We start from the raw sequence: 25,191 nt of genomic DNA on the forward strand, positions 1-25,191 counted from the left end.
AATAAAAATTTGGAGAATTTTACACACAGAAAATAAAGATTCCACAGTAAAGACTTAAAAAACAAAGTCCCAAATGACAAGTTCAAAGCCATAGGCGTTTGTCTCCCGTCTAATCCTTACCAATCTATCTGCAGTCTCAACAGTTGACCACATTCTCCAATTTATTTGCACTTGTGACAGAGCTCTCATGGGTCTCTTCCAACCTCCTTATTTATAAATATACCTCTACTGTGTATACTTCTCTGGCACATTCTCTGCCCCTTTACCACCATCTGTTAAGGCACCACGAGGCTCAGCAACAGGCCCCAAAGTTCTGTGGGTTTTAGTATTGTATGTATATCCTCTGACACCCAAAGCTGCCCTCTCATTATCTAAAATGACATCTCCAAAAAGTAAGCTTCCTTCACTATCTCCACACAATTGTTCCAGGCAATGCAGAAATAATTTAAAGCCGCTATACCAGAGGTTTTGGGATTATATTTGCCTTAATAAATTTAAATTGCTCCTTGCATTCAGTCTATGGATAAATTCTGCTTCTTCCATCTGGAAAAATGCTGTAAAATAGTTTCTTGCACAATATTAAATAAAGATACTTTAATCTCACCTTAATAACCGACAATCAATTCCATTTTCCCAAACTACTGTATCTCCATTACAATCACCTCTACCAGACTCATTAGATTTCTCTCTCTGATTTGGAGCTAATGTATAAAATCAATAACACTTTACCCTCCTATCTCTGTCCAAGTTTGTAAATATTTTCCTACACACCCTATTCTGTCTATAAATAAAACCTACTTCATTCGAACTCACTCATTAATTGCTGACATCTATAAGACATTTCTTGAACTGTGTCTGTGGAATTTGTGGTATTGTCCCATTTACTATAGGAACAGTATTAGTATGACTAAGAAGTTTATTGTCCCTCGGAATGTAAAAATAAAACATCGGAGCTTCCCATACTTCTCTATAACTCAATGCTCCATTAGAAAACACTCTTTACAACCAAGTTAAATTTAAGTTAAAACATGGACATTATATGGTCACTTTGTTGGAAATACAATCATTTCGTACCTTTTTCAGTTCTCTCTTTCTGGCTTCCTTTCCTGTAGGGAAAAAAAATAAAATACACATAAAGGTACAGGAAATCAAAGTTCCATTTGTCATTGTAAGCTTTATTTCTTAACCACGGTCCTCAAGTATCCCCCAACAGGCCAGGTTTTCATTAAAGCTGTACCAGTGCAGAAGGGAAATAATCAGATGATGGGTGAGAGCAAGTTAGCTTAACCGATCACTGCACCTTTGCACTGGTTCAGCTATAATGAAAACCTGGCCTGTTGCGGGTACTTGAGGACTGCGGATGAGAAACAATGATGTAAAAGCACTTAAAAGGGATATTAAAACCAAATTTTCTCTTTAATAATTTAGATAGGGAACACAATGTTAAACATCCCAATTTACTTATATTATCTAATTAACTTCATTCTTTAGATATCCTTTGTTGAAGAAATAGCAAGACATGGGTGAGCCAATCACACGAGGCATCTATGTGCAGCCACCAATCAGCCGTTACTAAGCCTATCTAGATATGCTTTTCAGCAAAGGATATCAAGAGAATTAAGCAAATTAGAAAAAAGAAGTAAATTATAAAGTTGTTTAAATTTGCATGTTCTTTTTAAAACATAAAAATAAAAAAAATTGTGTTTTATGTCCCTTTAACTTACAAATACAACTAATCATTACAGTGGATCATCTAGTTTTTGCCTTGTGCTTTTGATTTCCTCATTGAGGTCATTCTTGTTAAAGAGACATGAAAACCAATTGTTTTCTTTCATGATTTAGAAAGCATACAATTATAAACAGCTTTCTAATTTACTTCTATTATCTAATTTGCTTCATTCTTTTGATATTCTTTGCTGAAAAGCATATCTAGATATGCTTAGTAGCTGCACAAAGATGCCTCCTGTGATTGGTTCACCGTGTGCATTGCTATTTCTTCATTAAAGTATATCTAAAGAATGAAGCAAATTAGGTAATAGAAGTAAATTGGAATGTTGTTTAAAATTGTATTCTCTACCTTAATCATGAAAGAAAATGTTTGGGTACAGTGTCCCTTTAACCAAAAGAAGCATAACTTTGCATCAGAGAACAAAAAACCCAGCTAGCTACATTTTTAGGACAGTGCGCTAAAAAAGTATTCCCTATACGCTTTCTTGTCACTCTTGCCAAGGAGTGTCCCTCTCTACCAAAGGCCCTTATTCCTAACTGCCAGTGAGGATTAGCAGGAAGTACACAACCAGTACAAAAGTATTAGTTTTGTTTTACAGCTTTTACAACATTTCTTTCATGCAAAAATTATCATTTTTTACGTGTTAAAATGTTTTATCATACACATGGAAGCACATCATTGAGTACAATGTCCCTTTAAAAATAAATCCTCACTGGTTTATATACACAGCAGTGTTCGCCACAGAAAATATTGCCAGCCGGGTGACATTATGAAGTAGACGGGTGGAAGCAGTTCCATTATATCATGTTCTGCTATCCAAAGCACAAATTCATTGCATAATTTAATATAAATGTATTTAATGAAAATGTGTGCAATAAAAATGGAACTTTTTTTTTCCTAGAATTTTTTATTGAGATTCAATTTAAGGCATACAAAGTTGAAATGTCAGTTCAGAGTATACAGAGAAGTCATTTCAGAACAGTCGACCAATAAAACAACTTAAACAATAGAGGCATAGCATAGTTACAAGACATTTGTAAAAACAGAATTTATGCTTACCTGATAAATTACTTTCTCCAACGGTGTGTCCGGTCCACGGCGTCATCCTTACTTGTGGGAATATCTCTTCCCCAACAGGAAATGGCAAAGAGTCCCAGCAAAGCTGACCATAAAGTCCCTCCTAGGCTTCGCCCACCCCAGTCATTTGACCGACGGACAGGAGGAAAAATATAGGAGAAACCATATGGTACCGTGGTGACTGTAGTTAGAGAAAATAATTCATCAGACCTGATTAAAAAACCAGGGCGGGCCGTGGACCGGACACACCGTTGGAGAAAGTAATTTATCAGGTAAGCATAAATTCTGTTTTCTCCAACATTGGTGTGTCCGGTCCACGGCGTCATCCTTACTTGTGGGAACCAATACCAAAGCTTTAGGACACGGATGAAGGGAGGGAGCAAATCCGGTTACCTAAACGGAAGGCACCACGGCTTGCAAAACCTTTCTCCCAAAAATAGCCTCCGAAGAAGCAAAAGTATCAAATTTGTAAAATTTGGCAAAAGTGTGCAGTGAAGACCAAGTCGCTGCCTTACATATCTGATCAACAGAAGCCTCGTTCTTGAAGGCCCATGTGGAAGCCACAGCCCTAGTGGAGTGAGCTGTGATTCTTTTAGGAGGCTGCCGTCCGGCAGTCTCGTAAGCCAATCGGATGATGCTTTTAAGCCAAAAGGAAAAAGAGGTAGAAGTCGCTTTTTGACCTCTCCTTTTACCAGAATAGACGACAAACAGAGAAGATGTTTGTCTGAAATCTTTTGTAGCTTCTAAATAGAATTTTAGAGCACGGACTACGTCCAAATTGTGTAACAAACGTTCCTTCTTTGAAACTGGATTCGGACACAAAGAAGGTACAACTATCTCCTGGTTAATATTTTTGTTAGAAACAACCTTTGAAAGAAAACCAGGCTTAGTACGCAAAACCACCTTATCTGCCTGGAACACCAGATAGGGCGGAGAACACTGCAGAGCAGATAACTCTGAAACTCTTCTAGCAGAAGAAATAGCAACCAAAAACAAAACTTTCCAAGATAACTTAATATCTATGGAATGTAGAGGTACAAACGGAACCCCTTGAAGAACTGAAAGAACTAGATTTAAACTCCAGGGAGGAGTCAAAGGTCTGTAAACAGGCTTGATCCTAACCAGAGCCTGAACAAATGCTTGAACATCTGGCATAGCTGCCAGTCGTTTGTGTAGTAAGACAGATAAAGCAGAAATCTGTCCCTTTAGAGAACTCGCAGATAATCCTTTATCCAAACCTTCTTGCAGAAAGGAAAGAATCTTAGGAATTTTTACCTTATTCCAAGGGAATCCTTTGGATTCACACCAGCAGATATATCTTTTCCATATTTTATGGTAAATCTTTCTAGTTACTGGTTTTCTGGCCTGAACCAGAGTATCAATCACCGAATCTGAAAACCCACGCTTTGATAGAATCAAGCGTTCAATCTCCAAGCCGTCAGCTGGAGGGAGACCAGATTTGGATGTTCGAATGGACCCTGAACAAGAAGGTCCTGTCTCAAAGGTAGCTTCCATGGTGGAACCGATGACATATATTATTCACCAGGTCTGCATACCAAGTCCTGCGTGGCCACGCAGGAGCTATCAAGATCACCGAGACCCTCTCCTGTTTGATCCTGGCTACCAGCCTGGGAATGAGAGGAAACGGTGGGAACACATAAGCTAGGTTGAAGGTCCAAGGCGCTACTAGTGCATCCACTAGAGTCGCCTTGGGATCCCTGGATCTGGACCCGTAGCAAAGAACCTTGAAGTTCTGACGAGACGCTATAAGATCCATGTCTGGAATGCCCCATAATTGAGTCAACTGGGCAAAAATCTCCGGGTGGAGTTCCCACTCCCCCGGATGGAATGTCTGACGACTCAGATAATCCGCTTCCCAGTTTTCCACACCTGGGATGTGGATCGCAGATAGATGGCAGGAGTGATTCTCCGCCCATTGTATTATTATGGTTACTTCTTTCATCGCCAGGGAACTCCTTGTTCCCCCCTGATGATTGATATACGCAACAGTCGTCATGTTGTCTGATTGGAATCTTATGAATCTGGCCTTTGCAAACTGAGGCCAAGCCCTGAGAGCATTGAATATCGCTCTTAGTTCCAGAATGTTTATCGGGAGAAGAGACTCTTCCCGAGACCATAGTCCCTGAGCTTTCAGGGATTCCCAGACCGCACCCCAGCCCACTAGACTGGCGTCGGTCGTGACAATGACCCACTCTGGTCTGCGGAAGCTCATTCCCTGGGATAGGTGGTCCAGGGATATCCACCAACGGAGTGAATCTCTGGTCTTCTGACCTACTTGAATCACTGGAGACAAGTCTGTATAGTCCCCATTCCACTGTTTCAGCATGCACAGTTGTAATGGTCTTAGATGAATTCGCGCAAAAGGAACTATGTCCATTGCTGCAACCATCAACCCTACTACTTCCATGCACTGAGCTATGGAAGGACGTGGAACAGAATGAAGAACTTGACAAGCGCTTAGAAGTTTTGACTTTCTGACATCTGTCAGAAAGATCCTCATTTCTAAGGAATCTATTATTGTTCCCAGGAAGGGAACTCTTGTTGACGGAGACAGAGAACTTTTTTCTATGTTCACCTTCCATCCGTGAGATCTGAGAAAGGCCAGAACGATGTCTGTATGAGCCTTTGCTTTTGAAAGGGACGACGCTTGTATTAGAATGTCGTCCAAGTATGGTACTACTGCAATGCCCCTCGGTCTTAGAACCCGCTAGAAGGGACCCGAGTACCTTTGTGAAAATCCTTGGAGCAGTGGCTAATCCGAATGGGAGGGCCACAAACTGGTAATGTTTGTCCAGAAAGGCGAACCTTAGGAACTTATGATGTTCTTTGTGGATAGGAATATGTAGGTACGCATCCTTTAGATCCACGGTAGTCATAAATTGACCTTCCTGGATAGTGGGTAGAATCGTTCGAATGGTTTCCATTTTGAACGATGGTACCCTGAGAAATTTGTTTAGGATCTTTAAATCCAGAATTGGTCTGAAGGTTCCCTCTTTTTTGGGAACTACGAACAGATTTGAGTAAAATCCCATTCCTTGTTCCGTCATTGGAACTGGGTGTATCACTCCCATTTTAGCAGGTCTTCTACACAATGTAAGAACGCCTGTCTCTTTATTTGGTTTGAGGATAAGTGAGACTTGTGGAACCTTCCCCTTGGGGGTAGTTCCGTGAATTCCAGAAGATAACCCTGAGAAACTATTTCTAGCGTCCAGGGATCCTGAACATCTCTTGCCCAAACCTGAGCAAAGAGAGAGAGTCTGCCCCCCACTAGATCCGGTCCCGGATCGGGGGCTACTCCTTCATGCTGTTTTGTTAGTGGTAGCAGGCTTCTTGGTCTGCTTACCCTTGTTCCAGCCTTGCATCGGTTTCCAGGCTGGTTTGGACTGTGAGGCATTACCCTCTTGCTTAGAGGATGCAGCATTAGAGGCCGGTCCGTTCCTGAAATTACGAAAGGAACGAAAATTAGACTTATTCTTGGCCTTGAAAGGCCTATCTTGTGGGAGGGCGTGACCATTTCCCCCAGTGATGTCTGAAATAATCTCTTTCAATTCTGGTCCAAAGAGAGTTTTACCCTTGAAGGGGATGTTAAGCAATTTTGTCTTGGATGATACATCCGCTGACCAAGACTTTAGCCAAAGCGCTATGCGCGCCACAATTGCAAACCCTGAATTTTTCGCAGCTAATCTAGCTAATTGCAAAGCGGCATCTAAAATAAAAGAGTTAGCCAACTTGAGTGCGTGAACTCTGTCCATAACCTCCTCATATGGAGTCTCTCTACTGAGCGACTTTTCTAGTTCCTCGAACCAGAACCACGCTGCTGTAGTGACAGGAACAATGCACGAAATGGGTTGTAGAAGGTAACCTTGCTGTACAAAAATCTTTTTAAGCAAACCTTCCAATTTTTTATCCATAGGATCTTTGAAAGCACAACTATCTTCGATAGGAATAGTAGTGCGCTTGTTTAGAGTAGAAACTGCCCCCTCGACCTTAGGGACTGTCTGCCATAAGTCCTTTCTGGGGTCGACCATAGGAAATAATTTCTTAAATATAGGAGGGGGAACAAAAGGTATGCCGGGCTTCTCCCACTCCTTATTCACTATGTTCGCCACCCGCTTGGGTATAGGAAAAGCGTCGGGGTGCACCGGAACCTCTAGGAACTTGTCCATCTTGCATAATTTTTCTGGAATGACCAAGTTGTCACAATCATCCAGAGTAGATAACAACTCCTTAAGCAGTGCGCGGAGATGTTCTAATTTAAATTTAAATGTCACAACATCAGGTTCAGCCTGTTGAGAAATTTTTCCTGAATCTGAAATTTCCCCATCTGACAAAACCTCCCTCATGGCCCCTTCAGATTGGTGTGAGGGTATGACAGAACAATTATCATCAGCGCCCTCCTGCTCTTCAGTGTTTAAAACAGAGCAATCGCGCTTTCTCTGATATGCAGGCATTTTGGATAAAATATTTGCTATGGAGTTATCCATTACAGCCGTCAATTGTTGCATGGTAATAAGCATTGGCGCGCTAGAAGTACTAGGGGCCTCCTGCGTGGGCAAAACTGGTGTAGACACAGAAGGAGATGATGTAGAACCATGTCTACTCCCTTCATCTGAGGAATCATCTTGGGCAATTTCATTATCTGTGGCAGTACTGTCCTTACTTTGTTTGGACGCTATGGCACAATTATCACACAATTTTGAAGGGGGAGACACATTGGCTTTCATACATATAGAACATAGCTTATCTGAAGGCACAGACATGTTAAACAGGCTTAAACTTGTCAATAAAGCACAAAAACCGTTTTAAAACAAAACCGTTACTGTCTCTTTAAATTTTAAACAGAGCACACTTTATTACTGAATATGTGAAAATATATGAAGGAATTGTTCAAAATTTACCAAAATTTCACCACAGTGTCTTAAAGCATTAAAAGTATTGCACACCAATTTTCAGAGCTTTAACCCTTAAAATAACGAAACCGGAGCCGGTTACAGATTTAACCCCTATACAGTCCCAGCTACAGCCTTTGCTGTAACTTTACCAATCCCAGAGGGGAATACGATACCAAATGACGCCTTCTAGGAACTTTTCCAACTACTTTAAGGTCCTCACACATGCATCTGCATGTCTTGCACTCAAAAACAACTGTGCAGTAATGGCGCGAAAATGAGGCTTAGCCTACAACTGGGAAGGCCCTTCCTGACTGGAAAAGGTGTCTAACATAGTGCCTGACGTTAAAAAAACATTCCCCAAGTTTATAAGTGTGAATTCTACCAGTTTTATAGCCCATATTAAGCCCTTTATTCTGTTTGAGACTAAGAAAATGGCTTACCGGTCCCCATGAGGGGAAATGACAGCCTTCTAGCATTACACAGTCTTGTTAGAAATATGGCTAGTCATACCTTAAGCAGAAAAGTCTGCTGTTTCCCCCAACTGAAGTTACTTCATCTCAACAGTCCTATGTGGAAACAGCAATCTATTTTAGTTACCGTCTGCTAAAATCATCTTCCTCTCACAAACAGAAATCTTCATCTTTTTCTGTTTCAGAGTAAATAGTACATACCAGCACTATTTTAAAATAACAAACTCTTGATAGTAGAATAAAAAAACTACAACTAAACACCACATACTCTTAACCATCTCCGTGGAGATGTTGCCTGTGCAACGGCAAAGAGAATGACTGGGGTGGGCGGAGCCTAGGAGGGACTATATGGCCAGCTTTGCCATTTCCTGTTGGGGAAGAGATATTCCCACAAGTAAGGATGACGCCGTGGACCAGACACACCAATGTTGGAGAAACTAGAGTATGCGGTTTATGCCTAACTATAAGCCTTCTAAATGGACTATGAAGCCACTCTTGGACCTCTGTTTGTTAAAGGAAATATATTAAGCTAAGGAAGGCCATTTGAAACAGTAAGAAACCACTCTTGGAACTCAGTGAATCTTAGTTTTCTAATTTTAAGGGAAGGGTTTATCAATTACCACTATACATTTAAAAGTTAGGGGATATAGAACATATGTGGGATATATTTTCCCTAGTCTACTAAGCAAGCTATGAGGGGGGGGAGAAACAGAGCCAACAGTAATGTAGGAGGCTCGTTGCTCATTATAGATAATTCAGTATATTAGATATAGATATAAACATATATTATGGGGTCAAAAGATATAGAGAGGTACAGTATACATGTCTGTCACATCTGTATAGGGTAAGCAATAAAAAGGAGGTACCCATATCATATGGGGAGAGCTGGAAAATGCTAAGTGAACAATATTCCCTATATAGGATATGAACTGGGGTATGTTAGGCAAAACAGTTATTTGGAGTTTAATAAAATGTTCCTATTGAGGGTACTCAAAATAATGGGATCTATGTTAGAGAAAGCCATAATACATATAGAATTAAATGACTGATATAAACAGATGAAGATGCAATATCTAAGTGAATGTAAGTTTTGATGCTTAAGTGCCGGTTTTTAAAAATTCGATTAAAAACAGGGGCACTTTAATTCATCAAAATTTATATTTCACTCCTCTTGTGAAAAAATACTTACCTTTAAATCTTCACAGCAGCTCCAGCTTCCTCCGGTCGTCGCAAGCCATTTCTGATGTCAGAAATGATGGATAGTTCATCCTCCAAACACGGCTCCCCCCCCCCCCCCGGGGGAATCAGTGTCTGATTCAATGCCGTGATTGGAGGAAGCCGGATTCCTCATTTTAGACCCAGGAAGAGGCTTTGCGACGGTTGAAGGATGCTGGAGCTGCTGTGAAGATTAAAAAGCTAAGTTTTTTTTCACAACATGAGTGAAATGTAAATTCTGATGAATTAAAGTGCCCCTGATTTTAATCAAATTTTTAAAAACCGGGCACTTTAGCATCAAAATTTACATTCACTTTAATTCGTAAATTGGAGTATAATAGGTCCACTGTTACCGTCCCGGCCACAGACGGCTCAGAAAGAACCATTCACCACAGTGTAGGATAAAGTATAAGCATTATATGGTTAATAGGGTATAAGATCTAACATCTAGCTAGAAAAAAACTACTATCCCCCTTATTGAAATAGACCTACACATTGCGTAATAAACATATAAATTATAAACATACCCCAATTACAAGTGGGTGCAGTTAACAGGAGAATTGTATGCATAGTAACTGTAGAAAGTGAGAGCTATGAGTATTACATAGGTATTATGTTCATACAGTCTCACAACCAGTTTCAAGTTATACACCAACTGTAAAATGCATTAAAACCATAAATAGAAATTCAGTCTAACCTGCACACATGTATTACCCCAAGAAATAACAACCCCATCATTAAAATTGTCTGAAGAGCAATATCCCTCTGACGATCTGGAGCTAGCTAATTCTCGAGATAAGGCTACCACATGAGCATGGGCCCTATATCCTGTGGCAAAAAGTTTAAGTTCTAGCAGTTAATTTAGTATATTGAATGGCTAATGCATTTATAGGTCTATTCTCAGGAGGGTTCAGATCAATACTGGGTGCCTTCAGGTTTTCACATAATTCTGCAACTATAAACGCTTTATCACCCCTATAATGTATTAACATATTAATAAGTATTCCATTATACTCCAATATCAAGCTAAAAATTACCTTTGGCTTAGTATATTCTATATTTACTTCACTCTAAACAATATATGCGCTATTAAATATATCTAAACATAGAAGCCAACATATAAATGACAAATATATGCTCTCTGGTTATAAGAGCTGTGAAATTGTCACAGGTATAGATATTATATCCTATACTGAACTATTAAACAGTAAGGTATCAATGAGTCTAAATATAGCTTCCAACTGGACTTATGGGAAATATATAAAGAGTACATAGTATAATAGCACGATTAGTTCAAACCTATAAAACACAAAAACATTTACTAAACGTTTGTACATATAGACAAGCACACATGCCTAGTAAGCTAGAGCAAATTCACCAGACAGCAAGATATAAAATATCTATAGAGATACAATCCAGTGCTAGAATCGGGTACCAGTGTGAGTCCATCATACTATCAAGCAATAAACTTTATATAACTCATCAGGGATATATCTAATAGAAAGACCTGGGAGAGACCTGGAATCTCAGGCAGAGTTTTAACCAATCCCTGATCTGTTGTGAATAGTCCGGTCGGCTTTCTTAGGACATTCTTGCCTGTATGAAGGAGTATAGAGGAATTGCTGCGTAGCAAGGAATTGATATGTTGCCGCTGTAGAGAATGCCAAACTGATCCTAAAAACAAATATCTTCAGTCCAAATATCATGGGCACTTCTCGGGAATGGGCTAGTATCTGCCATAGGGTTTCTGTTCAGGCTCCAGCCCTTCGTTGTTATAGCGATACTAATCTCCAGTGTTACCTTGTCGCTCCAGATCTCACAATCTTCTTTAGGCGTAAACCGGGGAGCTGCTACTTCAATCTCTTACTGCAGCAATGAACTCTGCTTCTCTTATCTGTCACTGTGATCTTGGAGCCAAGACTGGCAGTTTCCCCTCTCTTGCCCCAATAGATACGCATCTACGGGTGGGGGGCCGTTCCGGTCACCGTCACAGCATCCTCATTCACATTTGTAGATCCCTCTACTCCACTACTAGGAAAGGGTCGGGTAGGTGCTGTATTAGCTATAGGGTCAAACACCAACTCCTCTATCTCTATACAGAGATCAGCCAGAAAGTCCCCATATCTATATAGGCCTCCCGCTGTGCCTGGCCATGTGTAATAACGCGGCATCCGCTGTAATGTCTCCTGGGCTCCTATGTTGGGATCCGGTTCGCATGTGTGGATCGATAAGGCCGCTACTCTCAGGTGTGAGGGCTTCTAATTCTAGGGCACCAGTTGCCAGATCAACTAATTTAGGCACTGCAACAGTATCTTTGCGGCTAATCATATTCTCCTCAAGGCTATGTAGTTGCGTTAGGTGCTGGGTGGCCTATAAAGCAATCCGTGGCTTGTGTAGGGATTTTTTCAACGATTTCTCATCTGCTGTCTGAGGTCACCAATTTGGTCTGCTATCAGCTGCAGGGATTTGTACTCCCAGTTGTCAATCCCCTGGTTGATCTGCTTGGCACGTAGGCAGCTCAGACTGACTATTCGCATACACCATGACATGTGGCTCTATTATAGGTCATAAGATAGAAGCATGACCCCGGTTCTACCTGTCCACATCCTTCAATTGACTTGGAGATGAGATGGGTCTCTAAATGAAGAATTAAGGCTCATATTTACAAAATAACCCTCATTATTAACTATAGGAGCCAGTAACTCCTGCAGAACACATCTGGTCACTTTGGCGGTTGACTCGGCCCCCCCAAAAAATTTAACATTTTTAATATTAGCTCATTTAAGCTTAATATTGGCGAAAATTTTTGCTGGGTGGTCAGTTAAATCAGCCAGGTGGTGCACCCGCTAAAAAAGGTCCTGCGGAGAACACTGCACTGTAATACAAGATGACTTTGTAAAGGTATAGTTTAGGGTTAAAGCAGTGACCCTTTGTCTGTTTGACTTCACTTAGTTTTTAAAAGGGACAGTACAGTGTAAAAATGTTTTTATATTAATGTATTTGCAATGACTTGTTATATCAGCTGCAGAGTATAAAATGTATGAGAAATTGCATTTTCAGGTTTATTTGTGTATAAGAAGTAGCTGGTTTTGTGCTTTTAAACCACAGCCTATTACAATGGGTTGAGCTTCAGGTAATATCAGATCTCATTATGTTATCACTTTGTGTACACACACTTGCTTCCTCATCTTATATTTGTCTGGAAAACTAAAGCTTATTACATAGATAGAACAATTGAAAATTATCATTTTATTAATTAACTATCCTGCAACCCACTGGGAGTTAAATTTCTTCTGCTGGCAGTGTTTACTTAGGCTATTCAATAGCTGAGACTCCAGTATCAAAACCTTCAGTATAGGTTGTGATACCACAGGCTAAATCAGCAATTTCAAAGGCCAAAATAGGGGTAAAGGAGCTACTTGTAAACAATTTAATACTCCAGCAGGTAAAATGGATAATTGGGAACAATTTAAATGGGTGAAAAGGTTTGGATGAACTGTCCCTTTAAGTTTGTGTTCTACTATACGCCATCTTTATAAAAAGGATTATTAAATACAGTAGAATTGCGTATTCAACAAATGCACGATAAAAAGACAATGCAATAGCACTTTTATGTTTAAATTAATTATACAGTGGCTATAAAAAGTCTACACACCCCTGTTAAAATCTTATGTTTCTGTGCTGTAAAAAAATGAGACAAAGATAAATCATTTCAGAACTTTTTCCACCTTTAATGTGATCTATAAACTGTACAACTCAATTGAAAAACAAACTGAAATCTTTTAGTTGAAGGGAAGTAAAAACAAAAAAAAAACTCAAATAATATGGTTGCATAAGTGTGCACACCTTTAAACTAATACTTTGTTGAAGCACCTTTTGATGTTATTACATCACTCAGTCTTTGTGGGTATTGCCCACTCTTCTTTGCAAAAACACTCCAAGTCTGTCAGATTGCGAGGGCATCTCCTGTGCACAGCACTCTTCAGATCACCACACAGTTTTTCGATCAGATTCAAGTCTGGGGTCTGGCTGGGCAATTCCAAAACTTTAATCTTCTTCTGGTGAAGCAATTCCTTTGTTGATTTGGATGTATGCTTTGGGTCGTTGTCATGCTGAAAGATGAAGTTCCTCTTCATGTTCAGCTTTCTAGCAGAAGGTTTTGTGCCAATATTGTCTGGTATTTGGAACTGTTGATAATTCCCTCTACCTTGACTAAGGCCCCAGCTGAAGAAAAACAGCCGGAAAGCATTATGCTGCCACCACCATGCTTTACTGTGGTTATGGTGTTGTGCAGTGTTGTTTTTGCGCCAAACATATCTTTTGGAATTATGGACAAAAAGTTCAAGTTTCGTGTCCGGGCTAAAAAGTCTACATCGGAACAGCGTACCGATGTAGACAAATTGAAATTGAGATTTCAATTATGGGACGTCCCTATGACACTAGGAACGCCCTCCAGGCCGCGATCAAATCCAGCAAGCGCAGTAGGCTTAAGGACAGCCGTTAGCTATGACGTTATATTCCGTCATAACGGCTTTAAAGCCCAGTGCCGTTGTGACGGAAAACAACGGCATAACGGCGTGAAAAGGTTAACATGATTTTGAATGTGTGCTTCATTCTGAACACAGCTACATACCTACTTACACAACCACATTATTTTAGTTTTTTTTTGTTTACTTCCCTCCACCTAAATTTTAGGGTTTTTTCAATTGAGTTATACAGTGTATAGGTCACATTAAAGGTGGAAAAAGTTCAGAAATTATTTATCTTTGTCTCATTTTTGTACATCACAGAAACCTGAGAGTTTAACAGGGTTGTGTAGACTTTTTATATCAACTGTAGCTACTGAGCTTGGTTATTGAATATATTGTTGAAGGCTTGGCAACTACATATATTTTATATGATATTGGGAGACTGCATAGATCCCGGTGTATAATATAACAGCATTCACCATCTTACTATTAGATGGGGCTGCCCTCTAGTTCGGTCTTGCAGGTCTCCCAACTCTCATTATAAAATTGGTTACAGTGATGTCACGGTTATGTTTTTATCCTTGTTTTGTGGTGTAAGATTTTTATGTTTCACACACTATTGAGAGGAACTCGAGATGGCAATAATTATTGAAAGGATTTTTCTTTCTATTAATAAACTTTTTGTATTAAATAAAAAATAAATAAAAAAAAAGTGCTTGATTACCTGTCTTTTTTGTAGACAGTCTATTTGACTGCTGTCTTATTCTTTTTATATGTTTTGTCTAATTTAAGAGTTTGCACCATTTTTAATAAAATGTTAAAATTTAGCAATTACAGGTAGCCCTCAGTTTATGCCGGGGTTAGGTTCCAGAAGCAATGGTTGTAAATAGAAACCGTTGTAAATTGAAACCCAGTTTATAATGTAAGTCAATGGGAAGTGAGGGAGTTAGGTTCCAGCACCCTCTCAAAACTGTCATAAGTAACACCTAATACATTATTTTTAAAGCTTTGAAATGAAGACTTTAAATGCTAAACAGCATTATAAACCTAATAAAATAATCACACAACACAGAATATATAATAACACTAAGTTAAATGATCAAAAACATTTGCTAAACAGCATTATAAACCTAATAAAATAATCACACAACACAGACTTCACTTGCATTTTTCTGCAAACAGTTCTTTCTATGCATTCCAATCTGGACTGATTTAATGACAGGAAGATCTTGTTCCTTTAAAATCTGCTCGATAGCTCAGGTCTGGTTAAACTGATTATTTTCAGCTTGCTTGGCTGCAACACAAGCGGACAGCTCCATCTACTGGTTATTTTAATTAATGCACTGCTTCTCAATAGCAGTTACATGACTGGAAAAAAAAAGTTGTTATTCTGAAACGGTGTAAATTGAACCGTTGTAAACCGAGGGCCACCTGTATTATATTCTCCTTCCACTTTGATAAATTTGGTATGATCACATGAGAAGCTGAGCCCCTAACACTGTGTGACATTTGCATGAATATTTAAAAAGAACATACATTTTCCATCATCAGTTTAAACGTGTGTATATGTTCAGCATTACAAAATGACATTGTATTTATGAGAGTTAACGAATAAGTAAAACTATCTAAAAATTCTAAATAAAAAAAACAAAAACATAATAGTCTTAAAAAAAAAACCTGTTACAGCATGTAATTTTACAACTAGCACTACTGATTGGGTCAGCGGCGGGTACCACTTGGGACCAGCAGTGCTTCACGGTAGCCGAGCAATACGTCTACTGTATTAACACTGCACACAGTAGTGCAGGATCAATAGTTGTAAAATTACATCCACTAATGAATTAGAGACGGTCATTTAAAGTCAATTTCTGAAAGAATGTAAAAACAACATGATACTTCGTTTTAACGGCAACTGTCTTAAGGGTTCTGCGGTAGGAAGCTTAAAAAAAGAAGCCACTTACGTGCTTGATCAGTGGGATTCATGAACTTCCCACTCTTGGTGGAGGACGTTGACCTTCGCCCCATTTTCAGGCAGATTTCTTACTACCCACTAGACACGGAAAAAACTGTAACCTGAAATATATCAAGACATGGGCAGGATTATCTAATAATGTAAACAAGACAGAAGAGACATTGGGATAAACACATTATAAACACAGGTTTTTTTAAGATAATACAGAAGTTTAAAAAAAAGCTGTAGATCTTATTTATTTTGTTTCTTTTCCTGTAATTTATCTGTATGTTCCTAATTGGCCTCCTACTTTGAGATTAAAAAGGAAAACCTAAGTTAAATCATGATGGCGCTCAATACAAAAAAAAACCTACAAAAAGAAGCCAGATAAAAACAAAAACATGTAAGCATACCAAAAGGAATTAAAGATATGAGCATTTGTCTTTGATTAATCAGAGCATACAATTTTTAACAACTGTCCAAATTTCTTTTATTATACAATTTGTATCTTCCTCTGCGTATCATGTTAAAGGAGAAGCAACACACTGCTGAGAGCTAGCTGAGCACTTCTGGTGAGCCAATGACAAAAGGCAGATATGTGTAGCCACCAATTAGAAGCTAGCTCCCAGTAGTGCATTGCTGCTCCTGAGCATACCAATGTATGCTTTCAACAAAGGATACAAAAAGAAGAAAATTAGATATTAGAAGTAAATTGGAAAGTTGATTAAAAAGGGATAGGAAACTCAATAGTGAACGAATGATTCAGATAGAGCATGTAATTTTAAGAGACTTAAATTCACTACTATTTTCAAATGTGCTTTATTGTCCTAATATCTCTTTTTGAGAAAGAATATGCACATATCCTACATCAGTGGGAGCTAGCTGCTGATTGGTGCATGCACACCTTTGTCTCTTGTGATTGACTAACTAGATGTGTTCAGCTAACTCCCAGTCGTGCAATGCTGTGCCGTCAGCAAAGGCTAACAAGATAATGAAGCAAATTTGATAACAGAAGTAAATTGGAAAGTTGTTTGAAATTGTATGTTCTATCCAAATCATGAAAGAAATTGTTTCCTGTCCCTTTAACATTGCATGCTCTATTTGAATTTTGAAAGTTTAATATTGACTTTACCTTCCCTTTAAAAGAGATTGAGAAACAATTTAGCTGATACAGGATACTGAGCTGTGCTATGTGGGGGTTCTTGGTAATAGGAACAATTGCTTTGAAGGAATTCTATATAAGAAATCTAGTAAACTCTGGGGGGGAAAAACACATTCTGCAGGACGTATTCATTGAACATTTTTCTTCAACCACCAAATTTTAGCATAAAAAAATACTCATTGGCGATCATTAGATAGATGACAGAACATGTTTTGCTGTGTGTTTTTTCGGCAAGCCTGACCTTAAAGGGACAGTAAACACCTTGTAATTACAGGACATTTATGTTGGGTTGCTATAGAATAAACAAATTAACATCCTTTTTACTGCAACTATGTTTCAATAGTCAAATCTGGAGGGGTCAATCTTAGTCTTCAAACAAGGTTAGACACAAAGCATATTGTTTTGCAGTTATCTGATAATTTTTTTTTTTTTTAAATAGATGTGTAGCAGAGCTAGCCTTGATAAGTTGGCAGGGTTCATATCAAGTTCTAAGAATTAGCAATTATAGATAAAATTACATGCAAAGGGGACAAAATAAATAAATGAAACTATTATTGCAAAGTTCTTTCATTATGCTAAACTAAACATTTTATCATAATAAGCGGATGTCAAGGATTCCCTTTCATCTTAGCATCTAACATTTCTGCCACACCTAAAAAGAAAATCAAATGAAACTGTCATGGTTCAGACAGAATGCAAACCTAAAAGGCTTCAATTTGCTTAGATTAACACTTTTACTTTGTTCTTTTGGTATCCTTTGTAGAAAACATCATGCCTTGGTAAACTCAGGAGCAAGCTGATTGGTAGCTACGCACGCCTCTTGTCATTGGCTCACCCACTGTGTTCAGTTAGTTCCCAGTAGCGTATGGCTGCTCTGGAGTTGCATAGGGTTAAGCACACAGTTCTGTGTAAGCAATGGAAAAATAAAATGCTGCAACATATCACAGCATTTTCTTTTTGCACTTTTATGGTCTTTTAAAGCAGTGTTTCTCACCCGCGGTCCTCAAATACCCCCAACAGGCCAGGTTTTCATGAACTAGAGCACAGATGAAACAATCAGCTGATCTGTAACCATGGTTACTAACCTGCTTTCACCTGTGCTCTAGTTCAGCTACAATGAAAACCTGGCCTGTTGGGGGGTACTTGAAGACTGTGGTTGAGAAATGCTGTTTTAAAGGAAAATGGCTACCAAAGCTGAAATACACAAGGGTGCGATTCAGTTTTGAATCATTTCAGCAATATACTTGTATTTTTAAATATGCTCTTGCTATAAACTATCACTGTGTCAATGTTGACGATCACACAAATGAAATCAGACAAGATATACCATCTGCTGTTGCACAGAGAAGAGGGAAATGAGCCTATCATCTGCATGCGACTTTAGCCATTACTGAAACAGAGAAAGCATCTACTCAGGGGTCGACAAGTATGTTTATAATGAAGGAGCCAGTAAGACTATTTAATAGCCAGACATACTTTTATGAGTTAAACAGCGGTATTTGTGTAGATAGATAGGATAGAGAGATAGAGATATATAGCGAGAGAGAGAATAACCAAAAAAAGTTAAGGGCCAAGTTTAAAATGTTAAGAGCCAGTAGCTCCCGGATTTGTTGAGACCTGATCTACCAGATTGCAGTACTTCTACTAAAAAACCATACATACTGCCAAATTATGTTAAAAAATAAATTTAAAAAAATCAACATTAGCCTCTAATATGTAGTCCCTATAATGTTTTCAACACACAAAATACTTAAAGGGACACTGAACCCAAATTTTTTCTTTCAAGATTCAGATAGAGCATGCACTTTTAAGCAACTTTCTAATTTACTCCTATTATCAATTTTTATTCATTCTTTTGGTATCTTTATTTGAAAAATAAGGCATCTAAGCTTTTTTTTTTTTTTATTTATAACTCGACAGTATGTTTTTATTGGTGGATTCATTTATCCACCAATCGGCAAGGACAACCCAGGTTGTTCACCAAAAATGGGCCGGCATCTAAACTTACATTCTTGCATTTCAAATAAAGATACCAAGAGAATAAAGAAAATGTGATAATAGGAGTAAATTAGAAAGATGCTTAAAATGTCATGCTCTATCTGAATCACGAAAGAAAAAAATTGGGTTCAATGTCCCTTTAACCCCTTAGTGACCAGGCCACTTTTCAATTTGTTGACCATCTGGGACCAAGGCTATTTTTGCATTTCTGCGATGTTTGTGTTTAACTGTTATTTTCCTCTTACTCATTTACTGTACCCATACATTATATACCGTTTTTCTCGCCATTAAATGGACTTTCTAAAGATACCATTATTTTCATCATATCTTATCATTTACTATAAAAAAATTATAAAATATTAGGAAAAAATGAAAAAAAAAAACTTTTTCTAACTTTGAGCCCCAAAATCTCTAACACATCTACAACCACCATAAAATACCAATGCTAAACAGTTTCTAAATTTTGTCTTGAGTTTATAAATACCCAATGTTTACATGTTCTTTGCTTTTTTTGCAAGTTATAGGGCAATAAGTACAAGTAGCACTTTGCTATTTCAAAACCATGTTTTTTAAAAATTGGCGATAGTTACATTGTAACACCAATATCTGTCAGGAATCCCTGAATAACCCTTCAAATGTATATATTTTTTAAAAGAAGACAACCTAAGGTATTAAACTTGGGGTATTTTGACTTTTTTCATGCAACCATTTTACCACCAATCTATGCCAAAGTTTGGGGGGGGAAAAAAATAATTTGATTTTTTGACAAATAGCAATTTAAGAATACATTTACTGATAATATTAAGGGTTACTGCCGAATAACACCCTAATATGTCTTCAGTAGCATCTCCTGGGTACAGTGATACCACCCATGTATAGGTGTGTCGGGTAAAAGCCCTTATTTTTAGAGAGCGCATTCCAGTTTTTCAACTTGGAATTTTCACATCGGTCATCATGCACCCATGTGCTATTTGGGACATTTCTGAAGCTGGCCAATGGAATTTACCCCCATCAAACCATATATTTTTGAAAAGTAGACACCCTAGGGTATTTCAAATGCTGGTATTTTAACACTTTCCATGCACTAATTCAACCACTAGTCTTTGTCAAACTTTTGGGTAGTCATTTTTTTGTGTTATTTTTCACACACATTGTACTTTAGGCATGTATTTTCAGTTCCTGTTATGCGTTACTGCCAAAAACCACCTCAATATGTGTTCAACAACATCTCCCAAGTACAGTGATACCACCCATGTATAGGTGTGTTGGGTTCTCTGGGGGCTAAATGGCCTTATTTTTAGGTAGCGCATTCCAGTTTTTCAACTTGGAATTTTCACATCGGTCATCATGCACCCATGTCCTATTTGGGACATTTCTGAAGCTGGCCAATGGAATTTACCCCCATCAAACCATATATTTTTGAAAAGTAGACACCCTAGGGTTTTTCAAATGCTGATATTTTAACACTTTCCATGCACTAATTCAACCACCAGTCTTTGTCAAACTTTTGGGTAGTCATTTTTTTGTGTTATTTTTCACACACATTGTACTTTAGCCATGGATTTTCAGTTCCTGTTATGTGTTACTGCCAAAAAACACCTCAATATGTGTTCAACAACCTCTCCTGAGTACAGTGATACCACCCATGTATAGGTGTGTTGGGTTCTCTGGGGGCTAAAAGGCCTTATTTTTAGGAAGCCCATTCCATTTTTTCCCACTTTGAATTTTCACATCCCATGCACCCATGTCCTATTTAAGACATTTCTGAAGCCGGCCAATGTAATTTACCTCAATCAAACCATATATTTTTGAAAAGTAGACTTCCTAGGGTATTTCAAATGCAGGTATTTTAACACTTTCCATGCACTAATTTAACCACTAGTCTTTGTCAAACTATTGGGCATTCATATTTTTGTGTTATTGTTCACATACATTGTACTTTAGACATGGATTCACAGCTCCTGTTATGTGTTACTACCAAAGAAGACATCAATATGTGGTCACCAACATCTCCTGAGTTCAGTGATACCATCTATGCATAGGTTTGGTGGCTTGTTTGGGGGGTGCAATGCCAAATGTCTGACATGCGTTTGTGATTTTTTTTCACATTTAACATATTTTCTTTGCCTATCGTCTTTTTGGGGGGGTCTTTTAACATACCCCAATTTATTTGTTTTCCATGAATGTGCATATATTTGAAAAGTTGACACCCCAAGGTATTGTATATGGTGTGCTTTGATGCCTTTGAAGCAACTGTTTTAGCCCAAAAAATTGGAGAAAGTGTATGGTGGTTATTTTTCAATTTTCATTTTTACAGACACATTGCTTTTTGACTATGATTTAGGAGAGACTGTTGTAAGTTATTGCAAAAGAATACTTCAGGTTGTTTTCTGCAAGGCACCCTGAGTACACCTATGCCCCCCATGCATAGGTTTGCCAGGATTTTGGGAAGGTTATGTTACAAATTTATGACTTGTGATTTTAGTTATTAACAATGAGATTATTTCTTCTGATAGGCCTATCTTTAGTTTGTGGCCTATCGCATACCCCACTTTTATTTATTGCCATGAAAGTGTATATTTTTTAAATGTTGACACCCCAAGGTATTGTATATGGTGTGCTTTGATGCCTTTGAAGCAACCGTTTTAGCCCAAAAAATTGGAGAAAGTGTATGGTGGTAATTTTTCAATTTTCATTTTTACAGACACATTGCTTTTTGACTATGATTTAGGAGAGACTGTTGTAAGTTATTACAAAAACATACTTCAGGTTGTTTTTTGCAAGGCACCCTGAGAACACCTATGTCCCCCATGCATAGGTTTGACAGGGGTTTTGGTTAAAAAAAAATAACAGGCCCAATTTTAGAAAAAAATAGAAATGTAAAAATCTGGCACAGTAAAAGTAAAAAAAAAAAAAACCCATCTAACAGTAAACATAAAAAAAAAAAAAAATTATATATATATATATATATATATATATATATATATATATATATATATATATATATATATATATATATATATATATATATATATATATATATATATATATATAACACCAAATGTATTTATTTTTTTAAAAATTGACTATTGTATGGTACCGCTTGAAGCAGTCCCCAATGCAGAGTGCAGGCTGTCCAGGGCAATCAGGACAGTGATATATGGTGTCCCTTCTCTTCCCCCTCTAGGTACAGACTCTGCATTTTTTTTGTGGTTTCTGCTTTGCGGCAGTAGGGGGGATTTTAAAAATAAAATGAGTTGCCCCAACTCTGCTCTCTCCCATCACCGCCCGGGGAGCAGGTGCATCATGGTACAAAATCCCAGTAATAATCTGGAGCTGAAACTGTAAAAAAGTTTTTTTTAACTCTGGGGTTTGCTTTTTTGAACAACAAAAAAGCGTTGTGGGTTGCAATCTGCATTAGGTAAATTGCAACCTTTTTGTACCAGGCCCTTGTCTTCCGCATAATTAGGTAGGGCTGCAGCAGCTGATCAGCCAGATCAACCCCACCCATATGCCGGTTATAAGACTTGATGCACACTGGCTTCCTTATGATCTCAGCTCTGCCACGTACAGAAACCGCCACCGTCCTCTCTGTGAGGATGGTGGTAAGAAGGTATACATCCTTCTTGTCTCTGTACTTAAGTGCCAACAGCTCCTCTTGGCGCAGAGCTGAGGTCTCCCCCCTTCGTAGCCGGGTGCGTACAAGTTGTCCTGGGAAACCTGCGCGGTTCTTTTTAATTGTACCGCAAGCTACTGTATCAAAGCAATACAGTAGCTTGAACAAAAGGACACTTGTATAAAAATTGTCTAAGTACAAGTGATACCCTTTGTTCATTAGGGGTAATATCAGGTCCCAGACAATCTTGCCAGTGGTTCCCATATGTTCTGGGCAACCTGGAGGGTCAAGGTGGCTATCCTTTCCCTCATACACCCGGAAGGCCTGAGTATACCCAGTCTCGCTGTCACAGAGCTTATACACCTTTACCCCATATCTGGAGCGTTTGGAAGGAATATACTGCTTGAATCCCAGCCTTCCCTTATACTTCATTAGGGATTCATCAACGCATATATTCCTTCCAGGTGTATAAGCCTCTGCAAACCTGGCAGAAAAGTGGGTTATCAGGGGGCGGATTTTATACAGCCTGTCAAATTGGGGATGCTCCCTAGGGGGGCACAGGCTGTTGTCGCTGAAGTGCATGAAATGCAGAATCATTTCATACCTCTTCCTCGACATAGTCTGGGAGAAAATGGGGGTAGAGCAGATGGGGCTACTGCTCCAGTAGGAGCGAATGGAGGGTTTCTTTATGATGCCCATCAGCATAGTCAATGCCCAGAATTTTTTTTAATTCTGGCACATTGATGGGGGCCCATTGCTGCTTTGCCAAATATGTTCCAGGCTTTGCAGCACGGAACTGATGGGCATATAAATTAGTTTGGGCGACAATGTTCCCCAATATATCATCGCCCAGAAACACTTCCAGAAACTGCTGGGGGCTAAAAACTGCCACATCTATATTTATGCCAGCATTTGCTGTGAAGGGTGGGATATCTGGCCTCTGGAGATGAGGCGTTACCCACTCTTCAGCAGCAATGGCAGCAACACGCCTCTTTCTGGCAGGGGGGCTAGCAGCCACAGATACATCACTATCAGTTGAGACTGCATCTAGTGATGTATCTGAGCACATGGCAGGGTCAAAATTGGGGTCTGAGTCAGAAATAGAGGCATCTGACTCTGACGCAAGGATGGCATACGCCTCCTCAGCACTATATCTTTTCTGTGACATTTTTGTATCTGTCACAGAAAACAATTACTAAAAAAATTAAATTAACTAAATTAATTAACTAAATTAACTAGCAAAAAAGTACAGCTATGCTACTGCCAGTGATTTATAGCGATCACTGGCAAGCTAGGGGTTAATGGCTCTGAAAATTAAATTAACTAAATGTTTCTGAAAAGAGCCTTTGGGTTTTTAAAAAATTACAACAAAATTAACCCCTAAAAAAATGCACAGACAGCAAAAAAGTACAGCTATGCAACTGCCAGTGATTTATAGCGATCACTGGCAAGCTAGGGGTTAATGGCTCTGAAAATTAAATTAAATTAACTATATTAATTAACTAAATTAACTAGCAAAAAAGTACAGCTATGCTACTGCCAGTGATTTATAGCGATCACTGACAAGCTAGGGGTTAATGGCTCTGAAAATTAAATTAAATTAACTAAATGTTTCTGAAAAGAGCCTTTGGGTTTTTAAAAAATTACAACAACAAAATTAACCCCTAAAAAAATGCACAGACAGCAAAAAAGTACAGCTATGCAACTGCCAGTGATTTATAGCAATCACTGGCAAGCTAGGGGTTAATGGCTCTGAAAATTAAATTAACTAAATGTTTCTGAAAAGAGCCTTTGGGTTTTTAAAAAATTACAACAACAAAATTAACCCCTAAAAAAATGCACAGACAGCAAAATGCAGCAAAAAAAAAAGTGCACCTATGCTACTGCCAGTGATATATAGTGATCACTGGCAAGCTAGGGGTTAATGGCTCTGAAAATTAAATTAAATTAACTAAATGTTTCTGAAAAGAGCCTTTGGGTTTTTAAAAAATTACAACAACAAAATTAACCCCTAAAAAAATGCACAGACAGCAAAATGCAGCAAAAAAAAAAGTGCACCTATGCTACTGCCAGTGATATATAGTGATCACTGGCAAGCTAGGGGTTAATGGCTCTGAAAAGAGCCTTTGGTTCTATATTTTTTAACAAATAAAAGAAATAAATCTTTCTCTCTGCTAAATACAGGTCTCTCTCTCTCTCCAACAAAATGGCAAGTGAGGAGAGGGAGGGAGATCCACACTGATCATAGTCAATATTTACAAATATTGACATGATCAGACAAATGGGGTATTTTATTATTATTTTTTTTAGGGTGGGAGGCTCAGATTGGGTGACCCTAGCTTGCCCCTATGATGATGCAGGCTAGGGACACCCCCAGAGGCCCCATGATGCACTGGGCATCGCCATCTTGGATGCCTAGTGAAGGGGGAGGGGGGGCTATTTGGGCTTTTTTTTTTATTTTAATTTATTATTTAATAACCAACTAAGTGCCTCGACCCACCGAGGCACGTAGCACACAAGCAGAGCATCAGAAGCGTGTCCGATCGCTTCCGATGCTCTGAAACACTGCCGGGCTCCACGTGGAGCGAAAC

General features: G+C 38.6%; 2 protein-coding genes across 3 annotated transcripts in view; one reads left to right on the plus strand and one right to left on the minus strand.

Moving 5' to 3' along the window:
• Positions 1-25,191, plus strand: part of TWF2 (twinfilin actin binding protein 2) — a 609,681-nt gene that overhangs the window by 464,444 nt on the left and 120,046 nt on the right. The gene's annotated exons all lie outside the window — the stretch shown is intronic.
• Positions 1-25,191, minus strand: part of WBP11 (WW domain binding protein 11) — a 193,072-nt gene that overhangs the window by 165,628 nt on the left and 2,253 nt on the right. For both annotated transcript variants that reach the window (XM_053721086.1, XM_053721087.1), the window contains exons 2-3: positions 15,835-15,946; positions 1,075-1,106 (exon numbers count right to left, since the gene is read on the minus strand). In XM_053721086.1, the coding sequence (XP_053577061.1) occupies positions 1,075-1,106; positions 15,835-15,898 (96 nt within the window). In that variant the 5' untranslated portion in view covers positions 15,899-15,946. The remainder of the gene's footprint in view (positions 1-1,074; positions 1,107-15,834; positions 15,947-25,191) is intronic.

This window comes from Bombina bombina, chromosome 7, assembly GCF_027579735.1.
Source record: "Bombina bombina isolate aBomBom1 chromosome 7, aBomBom1.pri, whole genome shotgun sequence".
NCBI classification, from domain to species: domain Eukaryota; kingdom Metazoa; phylum Chordata; class Amphibia; order Anura; family Bombinatoridae; genus Bombina; species Bombina bombina.